Below are 22,560 nucleotides of genomic sequence, written 5' to 3'. Positions count from 1 at the left end.
CACCAGTGGAGGAGACATCAGAGCTTGACTTTTCTCCTGATATCTTGGAAATTCTTGCAGTTTTCTGTTGCTTTACGAGTTAATGTTATACATGTAGCACTCTGTCATGTCATGTGTAAATAAAACAAATCTATACAGCATAGTTTTGTTTTAATCGATCTCATTTGGCATAAAAACCACAGAACAGATTCAGGTTTTCAGAAATACATCAAATCCTACACACTTTAAATAGTTATTGTAACTTAGTCAGTTCAGGTGGACAGACCAAAGATACTGACGATACAGTACATGGACTTGTTCTCCCATCTCACTACACAGCTTCCTGTTTGGAGAGAGACACAATAAATTACATATTTCATTTGCGCAGTTTCTGAGAAATGTCCAACCTAAAAGTTTGACAAGCATTTCTCAGGCAGACGATCTTTCTCGTGAGTAAACAGACATTTGCTGACATTCCTGCACACATGATAACACTAATCACAGAGCCAACTATTTAAAGTCTGTATATGCACAGAGGTGTTCATTTTATTTTACCATCAGTAGAGTTGTCCCAGAAGCAGGCGCTGGCTGTTTGCAGTCCCGCTCCATTTTTCTGCATGATAATACAGGTCACTGAGGGGGAAAGAAAACAGTCTGACTTTAGACCTCAACTTCAGAAGAGCACTAGAACCAGCACCATGATGGGATTCTGAGGGAGCGCATCACATACCAATGTACTTGAAAGGCTTTCCCAGCCTCTTGAGTTGACTGAGGCAATGCTCCACCACACCGGTGGTCCACTGGTTCACTCTGCTGTGCTGGTAGGTATTTCCTCCTATGGCTGCTTCCACTGACTATAGACACCATTTAACAGAGAAAAACAAAGGTGAATATTTTACATTTCCATTCATTAGCTTTTATTATCTTGTCTCTGAGCATTGTTAAAAACACAATATAAATAAAATATAATATTATTATTATTATGATTAAGTTATCTTTAAACAAGAACAAGCCTCCACCCACAATACCATACTTTTAATAGCCTTAAAATAATATTGTAATAAAGCTAATACATGTTACAAAAACAAGATCTATAATCCAAAACATAAAACTTAACCAGTAAAATACTGAATAAAAACTACTCTAATATCTGTTGTTTGGTGTGACATCAACTGTGGGGCTCGGTGCCTAGCAACCGTTAAAGTGTTCGTTGGCAACCAACCAGTAGCTAAAGTGCTAGGCACAAAGTTAGCAGCTCAAGCATTGAGCAGATAAAACCCACATCTTGAGAATAAGTAATGAAGACGTTAACATTACCTCTTTAATAACTTTGCTCACTTCTTCATCGACAAACGCGATGTGCTGGGAGAAAAACAAAACAGTGCAGATGAAGCTAGTGACGCTAATGCTCGTTTTAAGCGTTCAGGCGAAGCAATGAGTTGTTAGCTACGATATAAGAGAAAACCGTAAAACTAATAATTTGGTGACAAATTAAAAATACATGCAAATAACAGGTTTAAGGAATCAAACCAACCTCTTCTGTATGATCCTCCTCCATATTTCAGTAAGGACAAGCTTAAATCGTGGCAGCGGTAGCTCGAAGAGGCACTTCCTGTGTCAACAGAAACTGCCACTGATATGTAAAACCAGCTGCCTTTGATACCTCACTGTTTGGAGGCAGCTGCCCTTGATGTCATACTGTTTGGCATCTGCTTCTGTTGCCACACTGTTTGGAGGCAGCTGTCACAGTTGCCACACTGTCTGAGAGCAACTTAAAGCTGTTTGTGATTTATTACTATAAATTTAAATAAACTATATATTTATTACTTTAAGAAAACAGTCATATAAATGAGCATATTCCACAATACAAGTAGAGAAATACAGATCAATTATTCTTGGTGCTCAAAACAGTAACACGCTGATAAACATTCATAAACTACATATAAATCTCAGGGAATAAGTCACAAACAGTGGTAGTTGCCCTCAAACAGGGTGGCAGCAGTGGCAAGTGACAGCTGCCTCAAATCGCAGCAACTGCCTCTACAAATCAGTGGCAGTTTCTATTGCCACCGGAAGTGCCTCTACGAGCTGCAGCTGACACGATTTGAGCTTGCTGTCCCTCCCATAGTTCGATCCCACTGCTGCGAGGTGTCAATATAAGTGTGATGTCTGGTTTGCCATTGAAGTTTCAGGCTGGGTGCAGTTTCCTCCTCCTTCACTTAGGGGGCGACAAAGCCCAATTTATCTCTGTGAACCTTCCACTCTCAAATGTAAACTCGTGTATTTTGCTAATTTTCATCCAAAAAATCGACCCAATCATCAGATATATGTATACAAATCCCCCATGATATATTTGAAATTAAACTGAAATGTTTTTTAGCCTTATGTGGATTATGTAGTTTGCTTGAGAGCCATTGAAGGTTCAGGCTGAGTGCGGTTTCCTGGTTCCTCACCAGGGGGCGACAGAGTCCACTTTATCTCCGTGAACCCTTCCGCTTTCACAACGTGTGTTTATGTTATTTCCACGAACACACGCGACCCTGTGATCAGTGAAAGTTATAAATAAACTCTATAATGTCGTATTACCTGATAAATAAATCATTCCACTCGCTACTTCAGCTTTAAATAAGAAATCGCGATGCTCGGTCGTAGCGGTCTCCTATTGGGCGGCAGCAGACCACGTGGTAGCATGGACACTCTTTAAGTTTCCTAATGTTGCGGCTCTAACGTACGATCCTGTGTTTGTTTGACTCCGATCAGCGCCTAGACATCAAAACTGTGTTTTCTACTTTACTGGTAGAGTTTTCCTGTTATTTAAAATGTAATGAACCGTGACTGAGAGTAGCGGTGAGGAGAATCACTTCCCCCGTGAACACAGTGCAAGTTATCGCTTCTCGGCCTTTTGGCTAAGATCAAGTGTAGTATCTGTTCTTATCAGTTTAATATCTGATACGTCCCCTACCCGGGGACCATATATTAAATTGATTTTTGGAACTGGGAGATGGAATAGGGGCTTGCTCCGTCCACTCCACGCATCGACCTGGTATTGCAGTACCTCCAGGAACGGTGCACCCCCCTCTTGATGTAAAAAATAAATCTCTACAAATATCCATTCTTGACGGAGCCCTTCCGTATTTGTGAGAAATATTCGTAATACTCTTGTCGACGTGGAAATAGCTCAAAGAATAGTCTGGATTTATATATCAGTAGACTCTGCACTAGTGTCTAAATATCCACAACTTACTATAAAGTCATCCTATAGTGACGGGTTGTCTCTCCTACCTGTTCGATGCCGGGCCTGGCCGGGTTCAGCAGGGGTCTGGTCTCTACGTGCTCAGGGCGAGTTTGCAGCCCACTCTCGGGATCTCCTCCCAGTGGTTCAGCACTGTCAGGGCCAAATGCTTCTCGGTCTGATTCTTCAAACCTGCAGCCGAATCCGCCGAGTGCTTGCTTCCTGCAGGACAGCCTGCACTAGGGTGTTGACTAGGGTGTTGGAGGCTGTCCCCGACGCAGATTTGGGAGAGTGGTGGCTGTGGGACTGTTGGTGTTAAAACACTGCCATCAATTTTCCTCAATTTGTTTTGTTTTTAAATAAATATTTTGGTTTGAAGTGAAAAGCAATTTGGTCAAATTACTTTTTGAGAGATGATTTAGAAGGCTCCTCATATTTTTCACTCGTGTTCATTTGCTGCCCTCAAACTTCATACTTTTATTTTATCTTGAACTCTAATGCTGCTGATTTGCAGCTTTGAATGTTGTAAACGCTTTAATCTTTTACATTAAAGCGTATGAAAGCTACTGTGTCGTTGGTCATCATTTCACATCAAGAATGTAAATTGCACAATAACACAACACATTTTTGAAAAACAGACTTATATACTGTATTCTTTTATCAACTTTATTGTGTATTTTTATTCTTAGTATATTTCTCCTTGTGCTGCTACTTTCTGGTGCTGCTGTGTCACTTGTGAATTCCCTCTACTAAGGATCAATAAAGGTAGATCTCATCTTATCTTATCACTTATCACTCATCCTCACAGTGGCAATGAAGAATGAGACAAAGAAACATAAGACAACTCATTTTACTATACTTTACTGGATCACTTTACTAATCCCCTTCTCCTTCAGCAGTTTATAGATTTTTGTTGTTGGTCCATGGCTAAAAAAAATATCCTCTCTGTGATCTAATATTTCCAGCCACATTCTCACTGGATTTCTGCCACGCGGCATCTTACCAATCAAATTACAGCAGAAAGCACAAAGAAGGTCCAACGGCCCAAAGCTCTTGGACCGTCAGTTGAAACCAGGATGCTGGATGTTGGAGCTTTTATCGTCAAATTTTCACTAAGTGTTTTTTCATCCCATGAATTCCCAGCGTGGAAGATAGAGCAGCACCAACATATAAGAACCCTAATGTGCTCAAATTTGAAACATTTGAAACACTGAAGTAATAGGTGAAGTGATTGAAAAAAGATACCGACGGAAGTTGAAATAGTCTAAATATGTAACCTGAAAGAAGTTGAAGCATCAAATGATGATTAATTAAGATGAAAAAAACCCCAAAACATCTCAAACCCGTTGTCCTTGGAATCCAGTTTATTTCAAATTGTCAAAACACAAAAAATAAACGCACACCTTTGAACAGATATATCATACATTACACAAAGTTCATCGTAAAAACAGGCAAGTTTAGTGCAACCGATAACTCTGTAATCAGTGGAACACAGAATCACAAACAGAGACTGCAACACAAATGAAGTCAAGCACAGGCAAAGTTTTTTTTTTTTTAAATGGGATTAACGGACACTGCAAACAATGTCATCTCATACGTAGACAGGGCCGGAGTTTCCAGAGTCAACCCTGAGCCACTTTCCCACTCAAGTGCACTTTGATCATATTTCCATCTTCACTTTATCTGAAGTTTTTACACAGTAGAGGTGGTGATTTGGTTTGTATCAGGCTGGAGTGACGAGCCATGGCAACACACATGACCTCTGGTCGGTTATCAAAATGATGCATGCACGTCGACAAACAGTGTAGTTCTACATTTATGTAGAAACCCCGAAGTATTTGTTGCATTTGATTTGCTTTAAATTTGTTGTATTGTCCTGTGAGGATTTTATCACAAAGCACAGGGCATTCTGGGAGAATCGGCTGAACTGTGCTTGTACAGTCCACGTGTTAAATAAATAGAATCAAAGAAATTGTTCTTCAAATTATTTGCAAAAGCCGTTCAACCAAAGTTTGCTTAATTGCTTTGATGCAAGTGCTTCAATATCAACAGTTGAACTAAACCACGTAGAAAGCTCACTCATCGCTTCGTTATTAGTTTTTCATTTGGAAGTCATCTTGTTCCGTGTCTCGTTGAACTTCATTAGGAAAATAGACATCTTTATGTTTTGTTTCATCATTATTATTTTTGAAGTGTGCAAAGACTGCAAGAGCTATAATAGTTTTTAAAAAAAACAGCAACACTTTGTTTCAGCACCCACATTTAGCATTTATAAGTTTAATCTGAACATTATTAGTCTATAACAGTATAATGTAGATTTAAGTGTCTGTGGGCAAACATGAGTGGACGTTGACGACATATTAAAACAGATAAAATATGTCTTTACAAGAAAAATAATGTACATTTTTATCCTTATATGTGCCTCAACTACATTATAACGTGTAAACTGTTTATTAAATGTTTATATAGTTCTCATAACGACTAAATACGGGCACTCAAAGCAAAGTGTTAACAATAAATACTTGTTCCCTATTAACCTAGATCAATAGCCGAAACTGTAGCGGTAATGGGAGATGTTACAGCATCACTTGTAATGTACGTCCATGCATTTGCCTGACCACGAACCCAACACTCAGATTTAGCCTAATAAATAAATAAATAAATAAATAAGTAAATAATTAAATTAAAAGCTGTATAAACGGATAAAGAAACATTCATTGTCAGGTGACGTTGAAAACAGGAAGTTTTGGTCAGATCAGGGGTTAATTTGTGTCATGTGACTGCGCCGTGGTCAGTTCAAAGATGGAGTGGAGATGCTGAAGCGTTATGTCGCTGCCGAAAGGGTGAGAGTGTTAGCGCTTCTCGTGACTTCCAGGAGGGGGCGTAGTCTTGGGTGGCGAGCTGTACAGGAAGATCAGAACGGATCAGAGGAGAAATAATAGACAGGACGACCAAAGTGCCTTTTTTTCTGAGACCGAGAGAAACTCCTCGTACTCCCTCTGTGCTCCCCCCCCCACCACCCCCTCATTCCTCGCCCCATCTGGACCGCCACCCGCCCTCCCTGTCCTCCCAGCAGCCCTCTCAGGCCCCCAGCAGCTTCTTGACAAGGTAGCCCGGCATGCTGTAGAGGAAGAGGCCCAGCATGATGAGCAGCAGCAGGGCCAGCACGATCTTGATGATCAGCCACTTGTAGCGGTTGCACACCAGGTAGCGGATGGCTTTCAGCGGGCTCAGGAACCACAGGAAGGTGGTGTCTGGGCGGCTGGAGGGAAGGGGGGGAGGGTTTGGTGGAGGTTAAAGAGGAGGAGAGTGGCCAATGTGGTGCAGACGTGGTGCGGGGGGGGGGGGGGGGATGTGTAGGACAGGGAGAGAGGAATGGGATGAAAGTAAAAGAGAGTGGGAGAGAGAGAAAGCTCACATTAGTGGTAAGCACGCCACGTTGCATTCGTGAGTCAGTTTTAAAACAGCATGCTCACGTTTCCGAGGACGCAGAGATCACACCACAGAGGAGAAGCTTCACATTAGAAACAAGTGCACAATGAGAGTGTTGATCAAATGGATGAATGATCGACCAACAGCTCCAAACAGTTCCCATGCCTCGAGGGAATTGAACATTTCATTGTCAATAACACAAAAAAAATGTTTTTTGTTTTTTCATTTTGTGGGTCCAGTTTATTTCCCATTAATCTCTTAAAATGTGTCTTGAAAAGAATCGTATAATCTGGTAAGTATTTCTATTCAGATGAGCTGAGATGAATATGTCTCCAAACAACAAATAAACCAGAATACAAAAGGAATACATTCACTTATTAATTTATACAAGTGGTAAATATTCACTGGGGTTTCCCATGTTTAGAGCAAAATTAGAAGATTCTTTCCAAGAAAATGTCAAGAAATTATTGGGAAATATTATTCCAAAATGCTATTCTGGTTATAATCATATTTAAAATATGAAATATAACCTGTTCATGCTCCTGTATGATTTCAACTATAAGGAGGGTCTGGACAGTTGGTCACTTATGGGATGTGTGATGGCACTTTGTGGTGAATGACATCTGCAAGACACGACACAGAGGAGACAATTCTACTGCTACGACAGCGGAGGACAGAGAAGAAAGACACAAGTCAAAGAGAGAGAGAGTTTGGCGGCACAGAGGAGAAGGTGCCACAGGTAGGACCGGAGAATCCAGGAAGCGAGGGGTCAAATAGAGAAGCAGAGAGAGTGAGGAGGGGGCGGAGGCTACCAGCGCGTCAGGCCCCCAGCATCTTCTTCACCAGGTAGCCAGGGACAGAGTAGAGGAAGAGGCCCAGCATGAGCAGCAGCAGCATCAGCCCCAGGGCCTTGAGGATCAGCCAGCGGTAGTTGTGCCAGATGAAGTAACGAATGGACTTCAGGGGAGTCAGAAACCACATTAGACTGGTGTCCGGGCGACTTTTTCACAAAGGAGGGAGCGCAGGAGGAGAGGAATTCAGGTGTGGGGGCAAAAAACGGGGAGAAAGGGGGCGACAAGGAGGAGGAGTCACACACACACAGAGAGGAGGAGGGGAGGTACGAGAGGAGGGGGAGAGACAGAGGGAGACAGTTGAAGAGATGGTCGGAGGAGAGAGTGAAAGTGTAACACTGACTGTTTGACAGAGCAGAAAGAAGTGTCGCCGTCAAACGAGACCAAATCAAACTGTATCAAGTCAGGACTGTTTTTGATAACACTGCTTTTTGCACTGTACGAATGATTCAAGTCTTAATGTCTGTGCCTGATTCTGATCCACACAACCCTGGTCAGGGCTTAATCGTGACGTAACACATGCAATCGTATGAGTGTTTATGACAGACTGATTCTAAACGTGTTGTTTTTTCATTAAATATGCGTCGGTATCTTACTTTGGTTTCTCCAGTGGATCCGGCTCATTTCGGCCAAGTCCCACAGGACTTTTCTCTGCTTCTTCCGCAGTCACCAGGTGAAGCTCGGCTTCAACTTTACCCTGAAACGACAGCGATGACGTTAGTCACAGGCACCGCTTCTCTCACTCAGTGTCCCCAGGGTGGGAACGAAAGAGGAACCGTCCTCCCTGTTACAAGTCAGTGTAACATCAAAACGTTACTTTGAGGGAAAGTTGTTGCTTTAAGGCCTTTCTGTGATAGTTTGTAGTTAAACTAAAAATTTCCTTTACAATGTTTTTATTTGAAGGATTTTAATAGAAAACTAGAAGTTTGCAGTATTTTACAAGAAAAGAATGAAAAGAATAAACATTATTTTAAGTAACTGAAAGAATTTAGCTCGGAACAACTGGATTAAGATACACACGGCACTGTTTTAGAAAGTTTCAGGTGTGGACAGAAATATTTGCATAGAATTTACTGTTATTAGTGTTTTAGTCGTGTATTTTGTGTATCATGTTCTCGTTGATTCCTTCTTTACCTACGTTCTTCTTGATTCGGCTGATTTTACTTCATCTTTTACTCCCTTCAGTGCCTCTTTAACTGTTGTTTTTTACAGAGATTCATAAGCGTTTATAATTATCTCATGACGCACCGTCAGCTCCATCTCATCGTTCTCATCACGGGCCACGAATGGCCACCAGCCTTTCACTCGCTTCTGTTTGAAGATGGAGATGGTGGGAAGCTCCTGCTCATTTCGGATCATGTCCAGCGAGCACTGCTTGGCCGTCTTGGCGCCGCGGGGGAACCGGTTCAGGTCCAGCTCAATTGCACCTGGAGAGTGGTGATGAATGAAGCAGTCAGACGGTAAGAGCGATGATACTTTCTTTATAGTTCAGCAGATGGAAAACTCTGCTGACAACAAGCAGTAAAAGACAGAGGAGGCGCAACTGCTCCCATCAGTCCTCACCCAGGAAGTCATCTGCAGAGAAGTGGTCGGCGTCCCACACCTGCAGCGTGAGGCGAGGAGGGATCTTGTATTCGGTCTCGTCCCAGGAGAACATGGACTCTTTCTTAGAGATGACGATCTTCTCCTCAGCCATGAGGTAATCGAAGGGGTAGACGAAGCGCCAGTTGAAGTTGCCCTCGCCGGTCAGCGAGTGATAGTGCACGTCTGTGTCCTGCTTGTCCTCCTGCTGCCCCTTCAGCCACCTGCGGGTCACGGAGTCACAGAGATCAGAGCTGAACTTTAGGATCAGGGATTGTTAAAATGAGTGATAGATTGAAATCTTCAGTCATGCACTTATAATGTCTGATATGTAGGAAATTGCACTGGTCTGTCAGTTGCTGTGTATTAATTTGGTTAATTTAATAGAACAAGAGAGATGATGCTAATAGGTCAAAATCAAAACACATCATGTGACTTTCCAACAGCAAATCAGATTAATAAATGTGTGTGTGTGTGTGTGTGTGTGTGTGTGTGTGTGTGTGTGTGTGTGTGTGTGTGTGTGTGTGTGTGTGTGTGTGTGTGTGTGTGTGATATTACGATAAATGAACTTGAACAAGACATCAAATCTGATTAGATGTTGGAGCGTCACACGATTTTTTTAAGCCATGCAAACACAAAGCTTGCAGAAATGTCATTAGCGAAATTGATCCGATAAAAGGCTACGAGGTTAGTTCCACTGGAGCTCCTTCATCAACAGTGGAGTGAGGCTGGCGAGGAGCAGGAGGAAAGCTGCCCTCCCAGTTCTCAAATCGTGAAAACTGACTAAAGATAATCGTCAGCCTGAAATCAATACTGGGAAAAACGTGAAAGAATGTGCCATGGTTTGGAAACAGATGCCCTCGCAGACTTTAGGCTGCAGTGAGGACACAATGTCACCGACACACGCCTGAGCTCGTCCGAATGAACGGTCGTCACTACTGTATCACTGCACTGGATCCATTTGAAACAAACCCCAGCTCTTCTACCTTTACCGCTGGACGTTTTGGATCAGCCGCGACAATCTACAGCACATTTGATTCCTAAAATACTTCCTCCAGGCGTTTAGGGTTGTTTGAAGACGCCACCCTGTTTGCTACAGTAACGTCCGAGGCGACACATCCACAGGTGACACCACGTGGGCTGAGGGAAGAGTGAGTCTGGTTACGAGATGCAGGAGTGAAGTGGCCCCACGAAAATATACCAACGTCATTACCTTCAAATAATAATCACATACCCAGGCTGCAGAATGACAGTGTTGTTAAAAACACTGGAGCTCTGTCATACAGGCGTGCATGTTGTTCAGTATTCTTCCATGCAATCAGTTTTTTTAATTTACAACATCTGACAAAACATCTGTTTTTAAAGTATTTACTGGTAGCAACTGCAGTACAGGACCAAACCACAAGGATTATTTCATTACCTCCGCCGAGGAGAGTGTGTTTTCACCCCTGTTTGTTTTGTTTCCGGATTTTTTTTCTCTCACTTTCCTTAACATTGTGAGATAGGGTGTATTTCCACATTCTTGGATCTTGATGAAAACAATCAGGCATGTTTAAGGGACTGATTTGGGGAAATTTGGTGGAGCTTGATTGAACTTGAGGGGAGTGCTGCTCGTAGAGATGAACCCACAGACTCAGTTTCCCTTTCCTTCATGGAGCTTTGTAGCACCTTTTAAGACATTTCCCTCAAGAGTTGATGGAGCAAAAATGGAGTGAAAATTGGGACTAAAATTAATCAGGACCACCAGAAACACAACTCAAAAGTGAATTCTGATATTTCTCTGTATCTGCTGGATGTGTTAAGATTATCACCTTATCTATTTTTAACGGTGAAACTATGTTGAAGAGTCTGGATGATGCATTTTTGACATTTTCACTAAATTCTTGGGAATAATTCATGCATCTTGATGAAAACAATCTACTTATCTTTAAGTGTGTGGAATTTGATGCAGTTTGATTTAGGGGACATGTTGGGCCTTGGTTCGCGCTCTACTGAGTTCCATTCTAGTTTTGGTGATTTGATTAGATTAGACTTGTCAGTCAGAGTTCTTAAAATTTGTGGTTTATGTGGTTTGGTCCTTACTGTGCAAATTTTCCATTCGTCATTAGATTACAGCGTGCTGATAGGAGAGTGTGAGACAAGCCAGGTAGCGTGCGACGTGACGAGATAAAACAGGGGAAAAGATGATAAAGAAATGATTGAAGGGCTTCAGGGGGAGGGAAAGAAGGGAGGACGTAATACGAGCCATGCGATGGGATCGTGTGTTTACCCCCTGACATAGATGTCAGACATCTTCTCTCCTGTCATGAAAGCATCGTCCTCTAGAATTACGTCATCAGTGTTCCAAATAACAACACGAAGCTCAAAGCTGGACACCAGCAGAGCATTGACCAGAGAAGAGAGAGAGGACGACAGACACAGACAGACACAGACAAACGAGGACACACCACAAACACGCACACAGAAAAAATGGAAAACAAAAAAAAAGATGGTTAACAGCAAAAAAAAAATCCACACAGCTCACACCCACGGGACGAGGCTTGGCTGCCGCGACCCGCTGTACCTACCCCCTGACAAATATGTCACTGGACTTTTCCCCAGTGAAGTAATCATCGTCCTCCAGTATTACTTCGTCTGTATTCCAAATAATCACCCTGAGCTCATATCTGGTAAGGGGGGGAGGAAGGACACATACACACATATATAATTGGACTAACTGTATATTTGACAGTAAATGAAGAGAGCTAAGTCGTCAAACAGACTCACCATAATTCAACCTGGGGATAAAACTACAATTTCTGTTGGAAAAACTAAAGAAATTTACACACTTTGCAGAGTAATTAACAGATTTCTCATTTAAAATGCACTGATTTGTGCTTTTCTCATTATCAGAACACTGATTTGCTCCTGACATTTGCTTCAGCTGTACCTCTTTGGTTTCCGTGGCGCTATGTCAATCGCAGGTCCAGGAGCCGGCATGTCCATAGGAAACATATCGACCCACATCTCAATACGGCCCTGTAGAAACACACAGAAAACAACACAGTGTAATCGTCGCTTTAATCTTTTTTATGACCAGCGTGCTTCTCTCCTACCTGTTCGATGCCGGGCTTGTCCGGGTTCAGCAGGGGTCTGGTCTCCACGTGCTCGGGGACGAGTTTGCAGCCCACTCTCGGGATCTCCTCCCAGTGGTTCAGCACTGTCAGGGCCAAATGCTCCTCGGTCTGCTTCTTCAAACCTGAGGGATCGATACCAATGGAGGAGGAGGAGGAGGAAGGAGAGAAACAGAAATCAAAACATCCAAATACTGGAATGGAAAATCTAGGGAGAAAACTAACAAAGAATATGTGAAATGTAATGTTTGCATTTCCCAAAAAGTTGACATGAAGCCTCCACGATGACGGAATTTGACAGTAAAACTGATATTTTTAAGTATAATGTATGCAGCTGTACCATTCTCATTTTCTATCTCCGTTGGTCCCATGAATATTCGACTCGCCACCTTGACTTTGCCTCCAGGTCCGTAATGAGGTCCATCGATCTTGCCTTCCTTACAGAGCTTGGCCAGGATCTGACTGGGCTTCAGAGGGTCCCGCCACACATTGTATCCGTGCCTAACATCAATACATAACAAGGATGTTACTGAGTCTCAGTGGTCAGAAAATGACTTTTATACTAATGTCCATAATAATCCAAGGACAATCTCAAGCCTTGTTTACAGAAAACTCCCACACAACTGTCACCTTCATGATTTTACAAAATACTAAGAATTGAGAATTTTTACCCTTAAACTTCCAAGAAACTAAAGAAAATGTGATTTTTTTCTCCTATGATTTGCTTTTATTTCTTATCTTTGTATTTGCTGTGTGTTAAATTATGAGCCCTTTAAAAGACATAAGACACACTGATGCTCACAGAGAGAAGTTGGATGAAATGCCGCAGGTGGCTCTGTATTTGCTGTAGAAACGATTCTCCAGGTCGATTTTCGTCTCTCCGATCAGGTCGTCAGTGCCGACCAGGTCCCAGTCGTACACAGACACCGTCAGCATGGACTCCATGGGGAAGGTGGCCTCGATTTCAAATGATCTGAACAGGGATAAATGGAAGGAGTGATGGATGAAGGAATCAGATTCTGGTTTCAAAATGCTGCTGCACAGAAATGACTAAACTTGACAACACAGAGAGAAATAGCGTTTTGTCCACTCACTTGCCAAACACAGGATTGAGCTGTTTGGAGATGTAGTTCTCTTTGTCTTTGACCTCTGACTTGCCCAGTTTGATGACAACGTACGGATCAGCCTTCCCATTGATATCAGCAGGATGAAGATCGGTAGCCTGAGGAGAAAAACAGGATTGAACAAAAAAACTGAAAAGAGAGAATATTTACCTGATTCTATAAATGATGATGTATACCTTTAATTTAACTGTTAAAAATTGATATACGGCAACTCACCCTGACCACGTAGACACGGACGAGGACGTTGATTGGATCGTTATGTGGAATGCTCTGGAACATTCCCATGTTAGGATCAAATCCTGCCTCTCTGGTGATCTCCTCCGACAGAGGCAGCTTGTACATACACAGGGATCCCTGGGTCGGTGAAAACAACAGACTGAGATTATAACTTCTTCACAGTCTGTCGGTCTGAGACCTTCTTTATCTTCTTACTGTTTTCTCACCTTGAATCTGCCCACAATCCTGTCGTCGTCCAGAACTTGCTCGTCGTCGTCCCCGGCTTTACCTCTGTACAGGTTGAAAGTGTGAAGCCAGTCTTCGAAGTTGCTGTACTCACTCTCCAGCTCCTTGTTGTAAACCTGCAAGGGACATCAAGCACATAGAGTGTGTGAATACGTCTGCGTGCGCTGGTAAGATTGAAGTATGTGAAGTTTGAGTGAATGACACTCGCCATCAGCTGGTCCACTCTCGCTTTCACTGGTCGTTTCTCGGTCCCGTCCGCAGCATGACTCTTCTTCTTGTCCTTGGAGCTCTTCTTGTCTTTGCTCTTCTCTTTTGTCCTGGAGCCTTTCAGAAGAGGGTCATCGGGTTTGATTTCTGATAGGATGGGTGGGTGAGTGGGGATGGACGTGGACAAAGTAGGGTTGGAGTCATGAGGAATGGCGGCAGGGTCGCACACGTCACTACACACGTCACTACACGTCACTTAACATGAAAGCTGACAGGTTGGTCAGGGGTGTTACAGCCTCCTGGATATAATTTTGGAGATTAAGTCAAAAACAAAACTGAACCAAAAACCTTGAGTGAAATTCTTGTTGAATCTATCTTAAACATGTGAAATGTTTCAATAAACCATCACTGCATCTGACAAAGATTGTCACTGAGATGACATCCTGCCACAAAATAATGTCGACCATCTTCTCAATTACTCGCAGTCTATGCTACATTTTACAACTGAATTTAATCATGTTTATTCTGATGCTACAGGCAGCGCCTTCAAAGAAGTTTTATAATTGCAGTCCAACAGTAAATTATTAATGCTTTCTAGTAATAGAAGTGATGTTAGTGCAGAAGATTAATTCAGTGATTCTGTGTCAGCCAACTTTCATGTGTAATGCAGAGCTGGGAGGTGATGCTAATGAGGAAATGGTCATGAATGTGATAGTGTCGTAGTCCAAAGTCCAAAGTGTGAATAAAAGATGGACTTATGGGATGACGGAGACGAAGAACAGGAAGCACATACGAAGCCTCTGCGTACTCTTTGCTAGAAATCAACTGTTAACTTCCTTTTCCTTGATGCATCTGATATTGAGAATAAATACTTCTGCTGACATCGTCCATCTCCAGAAAAAACTTCCTACCCTCCTCCACCCTGCAAGATTTCCCTCACTGTCACAATCCTTTGGCTGACATAGGTTTAACTACTAATATTTTCAATTCAAAAGACATAACAACAATAACAATAACTATTCAAATAATTCTGGATCATGTTCACATGCTGAATCCCAATTTAAGATCCAATACCGGCAACATATCCCTTTAACAGACATCAAAGCAGCGGACATAGAGGCACACTGTCGGACGGCCTGTTTGATTCACTGGAGTTCAATACCTGCCCCCTCTGCTGCTATCTCCAGGTCCTCTCTCTCCTCCGCCTCCGCCTGAGCCGCCTCCTGAGCTCTGAGGGTCTGGAAAACCAAGCGAGAACAAAAAGGTTTAATTGTGAAATAACCTCATGAGCGAGGTCGATCCTGTGAGATTAGACTAGAGCAGACACACCTCCTTCAGCGTCTCTATCGAGGCAAAATATTTGGACCACCAGTCCAGCACGCTCTCATCCGTCTCTTCCTCTTCCTCGACTCCTCCCTTCTTTTTCTTCTTCTTCTTCTTTTTCTCTTTGTCGCTCTCCTCCTCAGTCTGTTAAAAAACACTCAAGTGATTCCCAGTAGCTTCAGTTCTTATTCACACTGAGCCAACAGAGGGCACATTGCCAAATTTCTATAGGAGCGATTACTCACCATGTCAACTTTTACAACAGCATCAGACATCTATGATAGGGGGCATTACATAAAACAACACGAGGGTTAATACACACGAGGGATGATGCAGGTAGGAGTAGCACACGTGAAGAGGACTGGACATAAAGCATTGCTACAACTTCCAACATCTACATATATAAATGCACAGTTTATTATAGAAATGAACAGGCAGTGCTTTACTATACATGATCTTAAAGACAAGCTTACAGCGTCCAACTTGACGAATGTGTCCATCTTTCTGGCCAGAGGTTCTCCGTCCATGTTGACGAGGATGTCACCTGCGGGGCGAGAGAAGGTGCGGGAGGAAATGCTGGGTGAGGGGCGAGGCTGCGAGCCGCCATTTGCAAGGACCATGTAGCCGTTCATTAGCTTAGCTGGAAGTGAGGCCGCAGGGCAGAGACAGCAACAGGCGGAAGCAGCAGAGGGCACAGCCAAGGACATGCAAGAGAAGATGAAGATGGAGAGAGGCAGAAAAAAGTGGAAAAGCAAGCAGAGAAATCAGCAAAGTTAATAAAGAATGAAAGTCCATTCTTTAGTGAGCAGAGAACTGGATCAGAAGGATTTAAATGTGATTCTTAAAAGATTGTTTTAACCTTCCTTGACATACAGGATCCTGTGACTGTCTAAACCTGTCTGGAGGCTGGTCCAACTGGCATTTCAAAAAAGGTTAAAGCAAAATCAAAAAATGATTTGAAAACCTTATTTTACCCACGTCTGGTAAGAAAGTTATTACTGAAGGCAACTGTCATTAAATATTCAATGTGTTTGTTCAGGAGGAAAAGGAAACTCCAGCTGTGAGAACAACAAAAGGTTCTCCTTGCTAACTCATATTTTTTCGGTTGAATGTCAGCACCTGCAGTGGCCCAGTTGTTGGAGGTCTTGTCTGGGGCACTGTAGATGAAGCGTCTCAGGCTGCTGACAGCGTGCGACCCCACCAGGATGTATCGGCCAAACGCTCGACAGTCCACCACCCGGATGTTGAGAGGGGGGTGCAGGAGCTCATTCTCTGGAAGGTCCTGAGGACGAAGACAGTAACAGCTAAGATGTTAGAACCTTCCAAGTAAAGTAAAGATAACCTGATGAATTTCAAGTCGAGTTTCATGGACGTGGATGCAAATCTAAAATCGAACTTTTCAATAATCTAAACATGAAAGTCACTCACCACCTCAAACCATTTGACCAAAGTGCTGAAGTTGGGGTTTTTCTTGTAGTTCTGGATCAGGGCAGATTGAACACCTCTACCTGCACACTCTATATCCACACGAGGCCGATCCACCTGAGCCAAATTAATCCTCTTAAGGTCCCTTAACCCCCAGAACAAAACCTGAACAACAGAAAAAACAGGAGTCCAGCGGTGATGAAAGATCATCTTCAGAGATAAAAACGTAAGAGTCGGTGGATTAAATTCTCACTTCAATGCGGTAGCGGCTCAAGATGGGTCTGATGCCCAACGGCACAGGAAGAATGGGCCCATGCTCTGAGTCTGTTGGGCCCTCAAGGGGAGGAAGGTCTGCTCTGCCTCCTTGACCAATCTGTATCAGAAAGAGTGAGGGGGATATAAACCAGGCACCAGGTTGCAGCAGATAGAAGAGACATTTATTGTGACGTGTATGTTTGTATGGTGCACTGTGGTATGTGCACCATACCAAATATCTTCCCCACAGTCCTAATAATTTGTATTCATTTTGTCATTGCTCAATGTGACCACTTTGAAGAGGTGCAGAGAAAGTACAAGTTAATTTCAGAGTTAGAAATTAGAGAGAATAAAGACTGCAGTACAAACACTTGCGACAGAGTAGCCAAAGATGTGATGGGATGAAAAGAGAGAATGCAAAAAGCACCTTTATTTGAGGTACAGCAAAGTTATGGACAGCGATGAGAGCTCGCCTGATCTCCTCCGCATCGAAAGGAATCTGTAGGCAGCAGGAGGAGGCACAGGAAGGAAATTGTAAAGGCGAAAGAAGGACGAATTAGCATGTTAGTGGATGGAAAGGGATGAGGGGGATGGAGGGAATGTAGAGTGAGAATAAAGAGCAAGTAAAGAAGAGTATGGCAAACTGGTAACGGCAAAGAGCAAGAAATAAGTTATAAATGGAGAGAAAAAGATTGCAAGACAAAGCAAGGAAGGCCCTATTTTAGTTTTTTTGCATGCTACACATCATTATGAAAAGCACGCCCCATTGTTTATCTACCTTTCTATGAAGTAGTGAAATGCAATCTCTTAAGGAAAAGCCCTCTGCGTGTGCATGCATATGCAAAGAAATTCGATCATTTGTGCGTGTTTATTTATGTGAGTTCTTTCTTACTGTACCTGCAGCAGTTCAAAGGCAGCCAGGAGCTCCCCGGCGATGCAGTTCCCTCTGTAAACCTGGTAGTACTCCAGCTGCGGCGGGAACCTCGGCGGGCCGTAGTGCTCGTCACACATCTTGATGGTGGGCTTCGCAAACGTCCTACCTATGAACTCTGCCTTGCCCTGAACACCACATCGTGACAGGGGGGCAGTCGAGACAGTCAGGGGGCACAAGGGAAGGGAGTTAGACATGAGTGAGAGAGGTGCTGGGCGCAAAGTGGCCACTTGGTGTCAGTATTGGTCAGGGTGGTCGAAGTGCAGTTTATCAAATTATGTTTGTGAATCAGAAAAATCTAATCTCAGTGTCAAACTAACCAATACATTGGGTGAATATTACAGTAAAATAGAATTTTTAAAAAAAGGAGTCAAACAGAGACGTTTATATATCTTTCCCAATAAACTTTCTACACCTTTGTTTCATACAAGCATCTCCACTGCACCACTGTTATGGCTGCAGCTGCTACAGAGAAAACTCTTATTATAAATAGAAAAATGCAAAAAATGGAGAAAGTGCATGCAGGTTTTTCCTAAACTTTTCCAGAGTTCATTAGTAGCTGTATGAACCCAAATAAGTCATGCCACCAGTTTATATTAGAATTTGTAATTCCCACAGGCTTTAAATTGCAAATGGTTTCACACTCTATTAAGCCAGCAGGAGCGAGGTCAGCGTTAATGTGAGGGACACGGTGGATGAGCGAGACAAAGATGGACAGAACATGAGGGATGGAGAAGCAAAGCAGTTTTAGTTTTATGAGCGCAAAAGCAGTTTCTCTATGTTGCAGCCGTTCATTGACGCAGCTTTAGGACCCTACCACAGTGTCCTGGTCAAAGATTTCAATGACAATGATCGGCGGGTCGTCTCTCAGCTCGCTGGCCTCCCCGAACAACTCCACATCGTCAAACACCAGCAGCTGGTCCCACGTAGGACAAAGGGTCTCACTCAGGACCTGAAGAACACACACATCAATACAGCTCACACAAACTCATAACACACTTTCACTGTTTGTCATACGAGCACACAAAATGGAAACACACACACAGTCATGCTCTTACCTCAGTGACCTGGCTGTGTGTGGAGAAGAAGACCCGAGCAAAGGGATCTGAAAGGCCACTGCTGTCAGCGGCAAACAGACTGCGGGCCTGGTACATGTGTGCTCGCAGCTGAAACACCTGCTTCACTGTTGGACACACACACACACACACACACACACACACACACACACACACACACACACACACACACACACACACACACACACACACAACCTTACAATCAATGCCCTCTGTGACGACTCTCATATTGAAGTGAACAACAAAGTAAAAGCCATCGATTGCAGTTTGAGTTTGTTTGTTCTGCTTCTGATTGATTTTAGAGTTTATATTTGATGGTAAAGAAAGAAGATCTGATGAAATAGAGGGACATTTATGCAAAAAACATTGAAGTAAAAGTTAAAGCAAAACTTTGTACTCCAGTGCAGGAAACTAAATTGTGTGTCAGCTACATAGAGGACGTGAGATGTCTCATTAAGTCATTTCCTGTGTTTACTGTACTTACTGTTGTAGACGAGGCTGACAGGAGGGACAGGCTGAAGACTGGGGCCCATATTGGCAGCTTTAATCTCTTCAAAACCGTTGGGCAAACCGCTGAGGAAGTCCTTTCTCTGCTTGTTGAGGCCCAGCCATAGATACAACTCCAGCTTAGCTTGAACGGTCCAACCTGCAGGACCAAAGCCCTTCTTACCAGGCAGCTGAGGACACAGGGGAGACATGGGCGCCAAGGAGGTTACGATTTCATTGCCATTCGTCCATGTGTCAGAGGGATTATGCAAAAACTACTGAACCCATTTTGTTTAAATTGGGGTGGAAGGATGGGACATGGGCCAGGACAGAATTTTGAGGTGGAACCAGGATTTTTTTCCCTCACTTTCGTTAACATTGCGAGACACATGGATCGTTAAAAAGACATATTAAGGAGACTAATATCTATGAAAGTGTAATTTGGTGCAGCTTGATAGAATTTAAGGGGCCCTGCTGGAGGTATGCACTCTACTGTCATTCTTATATAAAGAGATTCTTGCAACAGAAGCAAACCATGGTTAGCAAAAAATTACTGCAGAATTACATCCTCTCTTCAGTTTTATTACCACAAGTCAATCATTAAACCCTGGAGACAAAGCTACAACAAGGCCCAATCCATACATATTAATATCACCATTGATTTTCAACCTCCTCCCCAGGCAGCTGTCATACATTTACAAATCTATACATTATAACACTCAATACTCAATACTAATCTTGTAACATGACTCTTAACTAATACTGATTATCTCCATGTGCACTAAGTAGCAAAGTCTAACTTAATCATACATGGTTCAGGTTTTTTCTGGCAACGAGAATAATGAGTCTCTTTCAGGCGATTCACATTTAGCAAAGTGCGTTTTTAAACTGCGGAGCTAATAGAGGTTGAGTGAGAGAGGAGCGGGGAGAGCTGATGATACCTTGAGGAAGACGGCTTTGACTTTACCACAGTCTTTACCAGTTTCCTCATCCACTATGGAGTACAGGATGTCTTTGGAGGGAATCCGGGCGTAAGCGATGCGCTTGTTGTTACACATCATCCAGACGAAAACATCTGGTGTGCTGTGCTGAGGCTGGAGGAGATAAATATGCAGAATAGCTCTTATTAACCCCAGTGTCTCTCCCCAACTGCTGGGGCACCAAAATGTTGATTCTGTACTGGTACAGTGTCGTGTACAGTTTATATTCTGTAGAAGCAGAGTAAAACAAAATTAGATCTGCACCTCATCAGCGAGGAAACGGAGCTTCTGCAGGAAGTTCTGCGCCAGCTTGAGTTTGTCTCTGACCGTGTTCTTCTTCACCTGAGTCCGAATCTGCTTGGCCTGCTGACCCATGCTGTCCTGCAGGAGGGGAGATCAGTGATGAAGAGGATTACATACATTACATACTGTAAATACTGTAAATACATGTGCTTCGATTTTCAAAATATGAAAAAATGCTTTGATTCAAAGGATCACTTTTAAAACTACACAGAAGCTTCTCTCTTCAAACACATTGCTAGATACTAATTCCTATTTAATGGAGACTCTACACATCGATGACTTTTCCTTAACAACCAAGTTTGTGTTCTCCGGCAACTTTTACACTAATAGTTTACCTGCTACAGGCAAGTCTGCAATATTAGATTACATCTTTACTTTTTCTCTGTATGGACGCCTTTGCTAAAACTGTTCAAACATTGGATATTTTTCACATGATCCTTCTAACCTAATAACCTTCTCTGTCTCAGTCATCATTAAATCCCTGCTCATATGAATTCTAACAATGAGATAGCTTTGCAAATCTATTCCAAGGAATCATATGAATACAAATATATACTATAATTTTCAGTCTTTCCTGTCATCCTTTAATACAGTAGTATTCAGGGTCTTTTTCTCACACTAAATCTTTTCTTATCTGTGTATGAAAAAGTAAATCCCACCATTTCCCTCATGCAGGACTTGAGCCGTTCCCGATCCAGTTTGGTTCTGCCTGCCTGGTTCAAGTCCTTGTTAGCCAGAATCACAAAGCGACTGGAAATGACCAGAAAATACAAAACATGAGAGGCGAGCATGATTTGTGAATAAATTCTATACATATTATCTGTGATCTGAAAAGCAACAAATTAGCAGTGAATAAAGAACTAAAAGTACATAACGAGAGGGAGAAACAAACAATGAGGACACTGCTGATGCCTTTCACCATGACAACCATAATGACTTGGTTTTAGAGATACCTCTGTGCAGAAAGCTGCTGTCTTCAGTAGTTTCTGGGGGGTTGATGAAAAGTGCAGAGGGCAGCTCACACTCTTAAGTGTAAGTTTTCTTTGAAAAGCATTCAGTGCAATGCTGGTTATTAAGTACCACACTATTTGAGTAGTTTTACAAATTTCCCTGTAAGGAGAAGCACTCTGTATTGGTGCTGGGCACAGAGTCCCAGTGTCAGTTTTGATACAGGATCATGACTCTTGAATATTATTATGCAGCTTGCCTGCAGCCAACGCTGAGCTCCTCCAGCACTCCCCTGAGTCTGCGCTCTGGAAAGGCCTTCTCCGTCTTAATGACCTCCTGAACATCATTCAAACCCTCCTCCTGCAAGGACACAAAAACACTGGAGCTGAGTACTACTCAAATATAAGCACAACTTTAAGATACTTGGGCTTTACTTGAGTATTTCAATTATATACATCTTAATACTTCTATCATCAACTTTTGTGTTGATGCTACAGCACATCAGACTTATAATCTGTCCGGCTGCCTAACATGTGCACACTGACCAGCTTGTCAGCGATCTTGTCCATCATATTGGAGTTGTAGAGTCGTCTCCGTTGGTCCTGCCACCAGCTCTTGATGTAGACACACGGCTTCTTTTCAAAGTAGGGAAGATGAAAGTAATTTCTGTAAAGATATAAGTAGAATGTGGGTTAGATTGTGCAACTACTTTCTCAATATATTATATTATAGCCAGGACGCTGCCCCTGGCTGTTGGTAATTGTATCATTTCTGATAATTGTAAAGCATTTAACAAATCCGTTTTTAAAAGGTTAGTCTGGCTTTCTATTATACTGTAAATAAATGAGCAAA

The 22,560-nt window shown here is 42.7% G+C and overlaps 2 protein-coding genes, 1 long non-coding RNA gene and 1 other non-coding gene across 12 annotated transcripts in view; 2 read left to right on the top strand and 2 right to left on the bottom strand.

Annotated features, from left to right (window-relative positions):
* Nucleotides 1-148: 148 nt before the first annotated feature.
* On the bottom strand, nt 149-2,077 carry LOC117758135 (dynein light chain Tctex-type 1-like). The gene is made up of 5 exons (XM_034579539.1): nt 1,514-2,077; nt 1,297-1,341; nt 710-833; nt 535-612; nt 149-322 (listed from the first exon to the last, which is right to left on the bottom strand). Exons 1-5 carry the CDS (start codon nt 1,535-1,537, stop codon nt 252-254), a joined length of 342 nt encoding a protein of 113 aa, XP_034435430.1. The 5' UTR covers nt 1,538-2,077; the 3' UTR covers nt 149-251.
* A 788-nt stretch (nt 2,078-2,865) lies between these two features.
* LOC117758922 lies at nt 2,866-3,056 on the top strand. Its single transcript, XR_004613381.1, has one exon. It is a non-coding gene; the product is annotated as a U2 spliceosomal RNA (small nuclear RNA).
* A 1,767-nt stretch (nt 3,057-4,823) lies between these two features.
* On the top strand, nt 4,824-19,346 carry LOC117758137. The gene is made up of 3 exons (XR_004613237.1): nt 4,824-5,018; nt 10,733-10,736; nt 19,336-19,346. It is a non-coding gene; the product is annotated as an uncharacterized LOC117758137 (long non-coding RNA).
* Nucleotides 5,442-22,560, bottom strand: part of otofa (otoferlin a) — a 67,185-nt gene continuing 50,066 nt past the window's right edge. Inside the window, exons 18-48 of one of the 9 annotated variants that reach the window (XM_034579507.1) lie at nt 22,254-22,374; nt 21,968-22,068; nt 21,420-21,510; nt 20,722-20,838; nt 20,419-20,571; nt 19,476-19,668; nt 18,974-19,098; nt 18,733-18,867; nt 17,882-18,043; nt 17,412-17,483; nt 16,983-17,102; nt 16,733-16,894; nt 16,424-16,586; nt 15,778-15,944; nt 15,550-15,579; nt 15,311-15,448; nt 15,144-15,219; nt 13,983-14,128; nt 13,756-13,890; nt 13,529-13,666; nt 13,283-13,410; nt 12,991-13,161; nt 12,529-12,689; nt 12,171-12,313; nt 12,005-12,093; nt 11,643-11,741; nt 9,058-9,299; nt 8,743-8,921; nt 8,091-8,191; nt 7,456-7,643; nt 6,340-6,473 (exon numbers count right to left, since the gene is read on the bottom strand). In XM_034579507.1, coding sequence (XP_034435398.1) covers nt 7,463-7,643; nt 8,091-8,191; nt 8,743-8,921; nt 9,058-9,299; nt 11,643-11,741; nt 12,005-12,093; nt 12,171-12,313; nt 12,529-12,689; nt 12,991-13,161; nt 13,283-13,410; nt 13,529-13,666; nt 13,756-13,890; nt 13,983-14,128; nt 15,144-15,219; nt 15,311-15,448; nt 15,550-15,579; nt 15,778-15,944; nt 16,424-16,586; nt 16,733-16,894; nt 16,983-17,102; nt 17,412-17,483; nt 17,882-18,043; nt 18,733-18,867; nt 18,974-19,098; nt 19,476-19,668; nt 20,419-20,571; nt 20,722-20,838; nt 21,420-21,510; nt 21,968-22,068; nt 22,254-22,374 — 4,039 coding nt within the window. In that variant the 3' untranslated portion in view covers nt 6,340-6,473; nt 7,456-7,462. Of the gene's footprint in view, nt 6,474-7,455; nt 7,644-8,090; nt 8,192-8,742; nt 8,922-9,057; nt 9,300-11,344; nt 11,444-11,642; nt 11,742-12,004; nt 12,094-12,170; nt 12,314-12,528; nt 12,690-12,990; nt 13,162-13,282; nt 13,411-13,528; nt 13,667-13,755; nt 13,891-13,982; nt 14,129-15,143; nt 15,220-15,310; nt 15,449-15,549; nt 15,580-15,777; nt 15,945-16,423; nt 16,587-16,732; nt 16,895-16,982; nt 17,103-17,411; nt 17,484-17,881; nt 18,044-18,732; nt 18,868-18,973; nt 19,099-19,475; nt 19,669-20,418; nt 20,572-20,721; nt 20,839-21,419; nt 21,511-21,967; nt 22,069-22,253; nt 22,375-22,560 lie in introns of those variants that run through there. The other 8 variants (XM_034579506.1, XM_034579505.1, XM_034579504.1 and 5 more) reach the window with 8 other exon arrangements.

The sequence above is a fragment of the Hippoglossus hippoglossus genome, chromosome 24, assembly GCF_009819705.1.
Source record: "Hippoglossus hippoglossus isolate fHipHip1 chromosome 24, fHipHip1.pri, whole genome shotgun sequence".
Classification (NCBI taxonomy): domain Eukaryota; kingdom Metazoa; phylum Chordata; class Actinopteri; order Pleuronectiformes; family Pleuronectidae; genus Hippoglossus; species Hippoglossus hippoglossus.
Note: the sequence above shows the minus strand (reverse complement) of the source record. Positions and strands in the feature narration are given on the sequence as shown.